Below are 12,052 nucleotides of genomic sequence, written 5' to 3' on the forward strand. Positions count from 1 at the left end.
GGCTGCATGCCATTCCATTATGCGAATAGTCCTTAGTTATTTTAAACCTGTGCTTTACTGATGAACCTAAAATTATTTCTGATTTTTGCTATTATAGTGCTGCAATTAAAAAAAACCTTCTTAGTCATTTCACATATTTTTTGGCGTATTTGTATGGTACATTCTTAGAATAGGATTACTGGTTCAAAGAAAATGTGCTTTTGTAATTGTGATATTGTCAGATATTCTTGATAGTGTTTGTATTAATTTATACTCTTACCTGCAGTGTGTGAGAGTACCTATTTCCCCACATCATGTGTAGTAGTTTTTTGTTTGTTTGTACAGATGGGGTCTCACTGCGTTACCCTGGCTGGTCTTGACCTCCTGGGTTCAAGCTTTTCTTTCGCCTCAACCTCCCAGAGTATTGGGATTATAGACGGTGCAGTTTATTTTTAATCCAGTTTAACCCAGTTCTGTGGGTTAAAAAAATGATGTGGCAGAATGTTTAATATAATTCTGCATGGAGTAAGACTCTGAAGTTTTGTTTTCAATCATGTTGTTTTTTAGCGATGTGACATTGGGGATGCTTCCAGGGGAAGTTTATCTTCATATGCATATATCCTTATGGTGCTGTACTTTCTGCAGCAGAGAAAGCCACCTGTTATCCCAGTTCTACAAGAGGTAGGTGTTTAAGAAAACTATGAACGAGTTTTTTTTTTGAAAACAATAGATCTAAACACAGGAGATTTTGCTTGGTTCATGTCATTGATGTCCTAAGTTTTCTCTTTCCATTAACGCTATAATTAAACAATGAATCTTTTTGAAAAATTTATTATGGGAGAATATAGACTACCAAAAGAATATTAGATGAACAGAACCGTTCAATATCTTTTGTAACGTTTTTAAATTTTACAGTCCTAGAGTGCTGTGAATGATTGTGAAGTTCTTGTAGCCAGCCATAAACTCATATATTTTATATTCTCCAAGATGCAAGTACACAGGTTTCTTCTTTCTAGAATATTTTCCCTCCTGTTGCCTGGCAGTGAAGATTGTTTTATTCTTATGTATGCTTTGGTCAACCTTGGGAATTTTGGTTTAGAATGAACCCGGGGAAACTCTTCCTTATCTCTTCTAAAGTCATATCAGTTACATTAAACGTAAGAATGTACATTGAAAGAAACAGATTATACTCATTCACTCAGAATTGGTGACTTATAAAGTTCCTTTTTGTAGTCAATTTATACTCTCTGAAATTGGTACAAAGGAGATATTAATCATCCATCTTTTCCTCCTGATTCTTGGCACAAAGTAGATTTGTAGGCATTAGGGAGGATCCAATTCAAATTTTTTAGAATGGTGACTATTTTTAGTTAGGAGACAAGCATCAGAATTGGTTGGAAGAGTCACATGTTCTGGTTTCACATAAATGTTGATAGTTATGGCAAAGAAGAAAATTACAAAATAGGCTGGGCGCGGTGGCTCACGTCTGTAATCCTAGCACTTTGGGAGGCCGAGGCAGACAGATCACAAGGTCAAGAGATGGAGACCATCCTGGCCAACATGGTGAAACCCCGTCTCTACTAAAAATATAAAATTTAGCCAGGCGTGATGGTGCGTCCCTGTAATTCCAGCTACTCAGGAGGCTGAGGCAGGAGAATCGATCACACCACTGCACTACAGCCTGGTGACAGAGAGGGAGACTCCATCTCAAAAAAAAAAAAAAGAAAGAAAGAAAAATCACAAAATTATAAGCCATATAGTAGGTGTCAGATAGCCTTAGTAAGTTTTAAGAAGTTCTAATGAATATATATGTTTTTACCAGCATTTCCTTCCCTCTTTTAAACAGTAGACGGGAAATAAAAATTTTAAATTTTTGTTTAAATCCTTTCCTAGCCAAAGATTTAAGTTGCTGAATCTGTGTTGGGTGATGTATATTTGGGTGTGTGTTTAAAGTATTTTTTCAGAGCTGTTTTAAGTTCACAGCAAAATTGAGAGGACAGTAAAGAGTTTCCAACATACCTCCTGTACCCACACATGCATAGCCTCCCCCATTATTAACCCCACCAGAGTGGTACATTTTTTACAACTGATGAACCTACATTGACATATAATCACCCCAAGTCCATAGTTTGCAATTAACATTTACTCTTAATGTTGTATATTCTAAGGGTTTGGGCAATATATAATGATGTGTACATTTTATCATAATGATACATCAATATATGCTATTATAGTGTCATACAGACTATTTTCAATGCCTTAAAAATTTTTGTACTTTGCCTAGTCATCCTCCCTTCAACCCCTGGCAACCACTAATCTTTGTGCTGTCTTCATAGTTTTGACTTTTCCAGAATATCATATTGTTGGAATCATACAGTATGTAGCCTTTTCAGATTGACTTCCATCACTCAGTGATATGTATTTAAATTTAAATTTCCTCCATGTCTTTTCGTGGCTTGATAGCTCATTTCTTTTTCTTTTTTTTTTTTTTTTTTTTGAGACGGAGTCTTGCTCTGTCACCCAGGCTGGGGTGCAGTGGCCGGATCTCAGCTCACTGCAAGCTCCGCCTCCCGGCTTTACGCCATTCTCCTGCCTCAGCCTCCCGAGTAGCTGGGACTACAGGCGCCCACCACCTCGCCTGGCTAGTTTTTTTTTGTATTTTTTAGTAGAGATAGGGTTTCACCGTGTTAGCCAGGATGGTCTCGATCTCCTGACCTCGTGATCCACCCGTCTCGGCCTCCCAAAGTGCTGGGATTACAGGCTTGAGCCACCACGCCCAGCCTTTCTTTTTTTTAAATTTTTAAATGCTTAGACTTTTTTGTTGAACCTCTAAATCTATTTTATCATTTCCTTTTTTTTCTTTTCTTTTTTTTTTGAGACAGAGTCTCGCTCTGTTGCCCAGGCTGGAGTGCAGTGGCACAATCTCAGCTCACTGCAACCTCTGCCTCCGGTGTTCAAACGATTAAAGCGATTCTCTTGCCTAAGCCTCCTGAGTAGCTGGGATTACAGGCATGCACCACCACACCCTGCTGATTTTTGTATTTTTAGTAGAGTGGGGTTTCACCATGTTGGCCAGGCTGGTCTCTAACATCTGACCTCAGGTGATCCACCTGCCTCGGCCTCCCAAAGTGCTGGGATTACAGGCATGAGCCACCACGCCTGGCCTGTCATTTCTTTTTAGTGCTCAGTAATATTCCATTGTTTGGATGTACTACAGTTTATTCATTCACATATGGAAGAACATCTGTGTTACAAGTTTTGGCTATTATGAATAAAGCTGTTACAAACATCTCTGCAAGTTTTTATATGGACATAATTTTCAGGTCTTTTGGGTGAATACGAAGGAGTCACATTGCTGAATCATATATACGAGTATGTTTACTTTTGTAAGAAATGACCAACTGTTTTCCAAAGTGACTGTACCCAGTTTGCTTTCTACCAGCAGTGTGTGTGAGTTCCTGTTGCTCCACATCCACCCAGCGTTTGAGTACTTGTCCATGTTCTGAATTTTGGCCATTCTCTTAGGTGTGTAGTAGTCTTTCTTTCTTTTCTTAGGTGTATAATCATCCGTCTGTCCGTCCATCCGTCCTCCCTCCCCTGCCTCTCTTTTTTTTTTTTTTTTTCTTTTAAGATAGTGTCTCACTCTTTTTGCTGCCCAGGCCGGACTGTAGTGGTGCAGTCATGGCTCTCTGCAGCCTCAACTTCCCAGGCTAAGGTGATTCTCCCACCTCAGCCTCCTGAGTAGCTGGGACTACGGGTGCACACCACCAAGCCCAGCTGATTTTTTATATATTTAGTAGAGACGGGGTTTTGCCATGTTGCTCAGGCTGTTCTCGAACTCCTGGGCTCAAGTCCACCTCAGCCTCCCAAAGTGTTGAGATTACTTTTAATGTCAAAACCACAATTTATTTTGCATCAATCTAATATTTTGTTTTATTTGTCTATTTATTTATTTTTGAGAGAGAGTCTTGCTCTGTTGCCCAGGCTAGATTACGGTGGTGCAATCTCCACTCACTGCAGCCTCCACTTCCTGGGCTCAAGTGATCCTCCTACATAAGCCTCCCAAGTAGCTGGGACTACAGACATGAGCTGCCATGCCTGACTCATTTTTGTTTGTTTTATAGGGATAGGATTTTTCCATGTTGCCCAGGTTGGTCTTGAACTCCGGGCTCAAGTAAGTTGCCTGCCTTGGCCTCCCAAAGTACTGGGATTACAAGTGTGAGCCACCTCACCTGGCCCATTGTTATTTTAATTTGCATCTCCCTGATGACATTATGCGGAAATCTTTTCATATGCTTATTTTGCCATTCATATGTCTTCTTTGGTGAGGTTCTTTGGTCCAGTTTTTAAACAGGTTATTTTCTTACTGTTGAGTTTAAGGAGTTCTTTGTGTATTTTGAATAATAGTCCTTTATCAGATGTGTGTTTTGCAGCTATATTCTCCATGTCTGTGGCTTGTTTTTTCATTCCCTTGACATTGTCTTTTGCAGAGCAGAAAATTTTAATTTTAGTGCAGTCCATCTTGTCAATTATTTATTTCATAGCTCTTGCCTTTGGTGTTGTGTCTAAGAAGACATCACTATACTCAAGGTCATACAGATTTTCTCTTGTGTTTTCTTCCAGGAGTTTTGTTTATTTTACGTTTAGGTCCGTGACCCATTTAGAGTTAATTTTTTGTGAAGGGTGTAAGGTCTATACCTAGATTCATTGTTTTGCATGTGGATGTTCATTTGTTTCGTACCATTTGTTGAAAAGAATATTATTTCTCCACTGTATTGTCTTTGCTCCTTTGTTAAGGATCAGTTAACTATATTTATATACTTTAGGGCCCTCCACTGTTCCATTGATTTATTGATTATTTCACCAATGCCATAGTGTCTTATTTATAGTAGCGTTATAATAAGTCTTGAGGTTGGGTTGTGTCAGTCTTCCAGCTTTGTTGTTGTTCTTCAATATTGTGTTAGCTATTCTGAGTCTTCTGCCTCTCTATGTAAACTTTAGAATCAGTTTGTCAATATCCACAAAATGACTTGCTGGAATTTTTACTGGGATTGAATTGAACCTGTAGACCAAGTTGGGAAGAACTTGGTCTAGACAATTTTGAGTCTTGACAATTTTGAGTCTTCCTGTCAATTATAATGGAATATCTCTCCATTTATTTAGTTCTTTGATTTTGCTCATTAGAGTTTTATAGTTTTCCTCATGTAGACCTTGTACATATTTTGTTAGACTTATACCTATGTATTTCATTTTTTGGTGCTGACGTAAATGATACTGTATTTCTAATTTCAAATTCCACTTGTTCATTGCATGTATCTAGGAAAGTGTTTGAATTTTTTATATTAATCTTGTGTCTTGTAAACTTGCTATAATTGCTTATTAGTTCTTGGAGTATTTTTTCAATTTGGATTTTATGCATAGATTATCATGTCATATATGAACAGTTTTATTTCTTCTCAACTTGTATACTTTTTATTTCCTTTTCTTGTTTGATTGCATTAGCTAGAACTTCCAGTATCACCATTACCTAAGACTTCCCAGATGTTGAAAAGGAGTGGTGAAAGAGAACATCCTTGTATTATTCCTGATTTTACAAGGGAAAGCATTGAGTTTTTCACCATTTGAGTATGATGTTAGCTGTAGGATTTTTGTAGATTTCTTTAACAAGCTGAAGAAATTTTCCTCCATTCATAGTTTACAGAGAATTTTGGTTTTTTTTTTTTTTTTTTTTTTTGAGACGGAGTCTTGCTCTGTAGCCCGGGCTGGAGTGCAGTGGCCGGATCTCAGCTCACTGCAAGCTCCGCCTCCCAGGTTCACGCCATTCTCCTGCCTCAGCCTCCCGAGTAGCTGGGACTACAGGCGCCCGCCACCTCGCCCGGCTAGTTTTTTGTATTTTTTTAGTAGAGATGGGGTTTCACGGTGTTCGCCAGGATGGTCTCGATCTCCTGACCTCGTGATCCACCCGTCTCGGCCTCCCAAAGTGCTGGGATTACAGGCTTGAGCCACCGCCCCCGGCCGTTTTGTTTTGTTTTAAATCATGAATGGATGTTGAATTTTGTCAAATGCTTTTTCTGCATCTGTTGATCTGTGACTTTTTTTCTTTAGCCTGTTGATGTGATGGGTTACTGAGGAGAAAACACACACTCAAACCCAAAATGTTTTTTATTTCTTTTTCTTTGAGACAGAGTTTCGCTCTTGTCACCCAGGCTGGAGTGCAGTGACGCAGTCTCGGCTCACTGCAGCCTCCGCCTCCTGGGTGTAAGTGATTCTCCTACCTCAGCCTCCCGAGTAGGTGGGATTACAGGTGCTCGCCACCATGCCTGGCTAATTTTTTTGTATTTTTAGTAGAGACGGGGTTTCGCCATGCAGGCTGGTCTCGAACTCCTTACCTCAGGTGATCCACCTGCCTTGGCTTTCCAAAGTTCTGGGATTGCCGGCATGAGCCACCGCGCCCAGCCCCCAAAATGTTTTTTCTATTCTCTTACTCAACAACAATAATCTCAGAAGACTTATGTGACCACATGTGTTGGGGGGTTTTCCCCACACACCAAGCAAGCAGCTACTTCTGCATTGAACACCGTGGTGTCTTCCAGTTCAATTCTGGCACCATCTATAGCATCAGATTCCACTGGTTGAGGGCTCAGTCCCACTAGACTATCCCCAGTTTAGACACCAGTTGCAAGTCTAGGCCCTCTAGAACTTCTGACTGACCGGCTTGAAGTTTGGGTTCCTATGACCTCTTTGGGTTTGATTAATTTGCTAGAATGGCTCACAGAACTCAACCATTTACTTAGGCTTACTGGTGTATTATAAGGGATATTAGAAAGGATATAGATGAAGAAATACATAAAGCAAGGTATGGGAGAAGGGATGAGGAATTTTCATGCCCTGTCAGGGCATATTACCATCTAGGAACCTCCATGTGTTCAGCTATCAAGAAGCTATTTGGACCGAAACCTTTGGGTTTTTATGGAAGCTTCATTACATATGCAAGATTGATTAAGCCAAGCTGTTGGCCATTGGTGATCAACTTAACCTTTAGCACCTCTCCCCTCCCCAGAGGTTGGGGTATAGGGCTGAAAGTTCCAACCCTGTAATCATGCCTTGGTCTTTCTGGTGACCAACCCCCATTTTAAAGATACCTGTGGGGCTGTCAGCCAGTAGTCAACTTGCTTACATACAAAAAGACTTGTTTTTAGAGATTCCAAGGATGTTACGAGTTGTATGTCAGGAAATGGGTTTGGAGGCCAAATATATGTTTTATAATGTCACAGCTACATCAGTTGATTTTCAGATGTTGAACCTGCTTTGTATAACTCGCTTTTTTGTACATTATTGGATTTGATTTGCTAATATTTTGTTGAGGATTTTTGCATCATTGTTCACGAGAGATTGGTCTGTAGTTTTCTTTACTTACAATGTCCTTGTCTGGTTTTGGTATTAGGGTAATGCTGGCCTCGTAGAATGAGTTAGGAAGTGTTCCTTCTGCTTCTGTCCTCTGAAAGAGATGAGGCAGAAGGAACACTTCCTAACTCATTCTTTGAGAATTGGTTTAATTTCTTCCTTAAGTGTTTGGTAGAATTCATCAGTGAAGCCATCTAGGCCTAGTGCTTTCTCTTTTGGATGGTTATTAATTATTGATTCGGTTTATTTAATAGATATAGGCCTATTCAGATTTTCTGTTTCTTCTTATGTGAGTTTTGGCATATCGTGTCTGTTTTTTTTTTTTTTTTGGAGATGGAATCTCACTCTGTCACCCAGGCTGGAGTACAGTGGCGTGATCTCGGCTCACTGCAGTCTCCACCTCCTGGGTTCAAGCAATTCTCCTGCCTCAGCCTCCGGAGTACCTGGGATTTACAGGTGCCTGCCACCATGCCCGGCTCATTTTTGTATTTTTAATAGAGACAGGGTTTCACCAGTGCTGGCCAGGCTGGTCTCAAACTCCTGACCTCAGGTGATCCGCCCGCCTTGGCATCCCAAAGTGCTGGGATTACAGGCGTGAGCCACCGCACGTGGCTGGCATATTGTGTCTTTTAAGGAATTAGTTCATTTCATCTAGGTTATCAAAATTGTAGTTCATAGTATTGTTTTATTATTCTTTTAATGTCCATGAGATATGTATTGATGTCACCTCTTTCATTTCTGTTGTTAGTAATTTATATACCTTCTCTTTTTTTCTTAATTAGCCTGACTAGGAGTGATTTGTTTTTTAACAAATTTGTTCACTGGATGATATTTAAAATTTACCATAATTAGGCCTGCCAAGGCTAGCATTACTCCCTTATTATTATTTGTTTATTTATTTATTTTTTTGGAGACAGAGTCTTCGCTCTGTCACCCAGGCTGGAGTGCAGTGGCACTGTCTTGGCTCATTGGAAGCTCCTCCTCCCAGGTTCACGCCATTCTCCTGCCTCAGCCTCCCAAGTAACTGGTACTACAGGTGCCCGCCACCACGTCTGGCTACTTTTTTTGTATTTTTAGTAGAGAAGGGGTTTCACCGTGTTAGCCAGGATGGTCTCCATCTCCTGACCTCGTGATCTGCCCGCCTGGGCCTCCCAGAGTGCTGGGATTACAGGCGTGAGCCACCACGCCTGGCCTACTCTATTATTCTGATGGTTGTTTAGGCTTTAAATAGGGATCATATGTATACTAATTCTCCAGTAATGTAATTTGCCACTTTGCCAGAATACTATGATTAACAAAAATGGACCACAAATTTGATTTTCTTTGTGGTTTGTCTGTATTCTCTCCTTACGCATGGATTAGGAGTCACTACATGAAGTAATAGAAATAGCAAGGCATGGTATTTAGAGCTAGAGATAACTAGTCGGAATCCTAATTCTAACATTTTGGCCTTCAACAATCTGCATAAGTCTGAGTTTCATCATCATTAAAAATGTAATAATGATAATATTTCAGTGTTGATATGAGGAACAGAAACATTGAGTGCTTTGGAATGTAGTAGGTGCTAAAGTAGACATTCATAAACAGTGCTTGCTTTTATTATTATTTTTACTATTATGATTTATGACCATTAGCATTATTACTATTATTATTGGAAAAATGTAGGTAGGACTACCATATTCAGCTTTAAAAACTCTTTCATTATCTGTTTAACAGACATCTGCTTAATATTGATCAAATGAGAGATAGTTCATGGAATGTTTCCCATCATAATGAAGTTTGATTTCAGGGGACTTCGTGATATGTATAGACTGATGATACATGGATTTTTGTTTCTGGCCTTTTTTAATGGTTGTCATATGGGACCTCATTGTTCATTGCTTTGGTATCATTTAAGTATTGGCCATTGGCATCAATTATCTTTTAAGGGTAAGGATATGTTTAATGAAGCTAATGATGTCTGCCTCCATTTGTAATTAAGCTTTTTTTTTTTTTTTTTTTTTTTTTTTGAGACGGAGTCTTGCTCTGTTGCCCAGGCTGCAGTGAAGTGGCGTGATCTCGACTCAGTGCAAGCTCCGCCTCCTGGGTTCACGCCATTCTCCTGCCTCAGCCTCCCGTGTAGCTGGGACTGCAGGCGCCCGCCAACGTGCCTGGCTAATTTTTTGTATTTTTAGTAGAGACGGGGTTTCACCGTGTTAGCCAGGATGGTCTTGATCTCCTGACCTCGTGATCTGCCCGTCTTGGCCTCCCAAAGTGCTGGGATTACAGGCGTGAGCCACCGCACCTGGCTGTAATTAAGCTTTAAGTGGCTGGGTATTACTGAGGCACAGCTAAGAGCATTTTTTTGATGGTCAGCAATACGAAGTTCTTTACGTCAAAAGGAGCTGTCCTAGGCAGAAGATTTTTGCTCTATCCTAGCAAATCATAATTTATAAGTAAATGCAAATTTTCACATAAAAATTAATTCCAAAAGAGATTTGGGAGTGTTCACCCATGATTTTATGAAAAAAGTTTTTAACCCATATCAGCTTAAAAATTGCAACTTAATGGATGAACCTTGAGGATATTATGCTAAATGAAATAATCCAGTCACAGAAAGACAAATACTAATTGATTCTACTTATATGAAGTACCTAGAGTAGTTGAATTCATAGAGACCGAAAATAGAATGGTGGTTGCCAGGGAATCAAGGAGGGAGAAATGGGAAATAATAGATTCATAAATACAGAGTTTTAGTTTTACCAGATGATAAGTATTCTGTGAATGAATGGTGGTGATGGTAGCCTGACAGTATAACTATACTTATGCCGCAGAACTGTATGTATACTTATGTATACCATCATAAGATGGTAAATTTTATATTTTGTTTATCTTACCACAACTAAAAAATTACAAGTTAGGCTGGGCGCAGTGGCTCACGCCTGTAATCCAGCACTTTGGGAGGCCGAGGTGGGTGGATCACTTGAGGTCAGGAGTTTGAGACCAGCCTGGCCAATATGGTGAAACCTCGTCTCTACTAAAAAATACAAAAATTAGCCAGGCATGGTGGCATATGTCTATAATCCCAGCTACTTGGGAGGCTGAGGCACGAGAATGGCTTGAACTGGTGAGGTGGAGGTTGCAGTGAGCTGAGATTATGCCACTGAGCTCTAGCCTGGGCGACAGAGCAAGACTCTGTCTAAAAGGAAAAATGCAGTGTGAGTATAGGAGTACATATTAGAATATCACAATAATATAAGAAATGTGGACATGTTTAGGGTCGTTCTTTACATAAATATGATTGACTTATTTGGTGATCCTTATAATATGATTGACTTACTTGTTTAGAGGGAGGATTGAGTGCTGAGTGGAGGATGATTTGTGTTGAATGAGAGAGAACAGATAGGAAGAGGAAAAGAGAGAGAGAGAGAGTGTGTGTGTGTGTGTGTGTATAAAAGTGGATAGCATTAGTGCTTCCAATGGCTGAAACAGAGTGGGGAGAATTTAAAAAAGTGAAACATGAGAATTCAAAAAAATAGGCAAAATGAGTGATGATTAATGTTCCAAGGCCCACAGACCTACTCCACTGCGTTATCAGCCAACATAGTTGGGTTGGATCATGGATATTACTGAAAAGTATGAAATCTCTTAAAAACAATCAAGATCTAAAGAGTTGGATTGTTGTTACTCAGAAGTGTGAATTATCTGAAAACAGAGTTCTAAAGAGGTAGTTTGTTCATTTCAATATCTAGCAAATCTGTGTTTACAAAACATGAAATACCTGTAATAGCGTCTGAATCTTTAAGGGTGAAATATTACACGTCAGCCCCTTTATCTTTACTTCTTTCTTGAGGTCAGAGATCCTATGTCTTTTGTTTCAGATATTAATAGCTGTAATTGACTCTTTTTTTTTTTTTTGAGGCAGAGTCTTACTCTGTCACCCAGGCCGGAGTGTAATGGCGCAGTCTCAGCTCACTGCAACCTCTATCTCTTGGGTTCAAGAGATTGTCCTGCCTCAGCCTCCCAAGTAGCTGAGACTACAAGCATGAGCCACCACGCCCCCAATGTTTTGTATTTTTAGTAGAGATGGGGTTCGCCATGTTAGCCAGTCTGGTCTTGAACTCCTGACCTCAGGTGATCCGCCTGCTTCAGCCTCCCAAACTTTGTGCTGGGATTACAGGCATGAGCCACTGCACCCGGCCTCAGTCTTTCACTTTTCGTTTTATGAAATGTCAGAATATATGCTAGATGACTTTTGGTAAACTGTATCTGTTTAAGTAATATGTAAATGTAAAAAAGCAACTTATTAGCCCTAGTCCCGGAAACTTGATTTCTGTGTAACATACTTACGTAGTAAATACAGTCACTCAACAAACATATATTAAGTGTTCTCTTCGTGGCTTTGGTCTGGTAGGGTTCTGGATTTCAGAGATAAGCCATAGTCATTACCCACAAATAAGTTAAATCTGAGAATAAAATTGGAGGGGCCAGACATGTAGTTAATTTTATAAATCACTGTCACATCAAAAATGGAAATGACTGTTGGGTCCAGGCCCACCTTAACTAGTGGATTTAAGTGGTATTGTGGTTTAATTATATTCTGGGACCCATTACTCAGGGTGGAGGGTAAAGAGAAAGTGATGTGGTATGTTTTCTCCATTTATAAACTACTGACTGACTAATTTGTGTA

The 12,052-nt window shown here is 39.8% G+C and overlaps 1 protein-coding gene across 41 annotated transcripts in view; it reads left to right on the plus strand.

Annotated features, from left to right (window-relative positions):
• TUT4 (terminal uridylyl transferase 4) overlaps positions 1–12,052 on the plus strand; it is a 130,606-nt gene that overhangs the window by 94,871 nt on the left and 23,683 nt on the right. For 37 of the 41 annotated variants that reach the window (XR_012420155.1, XM_005543360.5, XM_005543357.5 and 34 more), the window contains one exon: positions 547–660. The exons of the other annotated variants lie outside the window; for them this stretch is intronic. Coding sequence is in view for 36 of the 37 variants with exons in the window: in XM_005543360.5 (XP_005543417.2) it covers positions 547–660 (114 nt within the window). In the remaining variant the exon portion in view is untranslated. The remainder of the gene's footprint in view (positions 1–546; positions 661–12,052) is intronic. 41 annotated transcript variants of the gene reach the window in all.

The sequence above is a fragment of the Macaca fascicularis genome, chromosome 1 (assembly GCF_037993035.2).
Source record: "Macaca fascicularis isolate 582-1 chromosome 1, T2T-MFA8v1.1".
Lineage (NCBI taxonomy): Eukaryota > Metazoa > Chordata > Mammalia > Primates > Cercopithecidae > Macaca > Macaca fascicularis.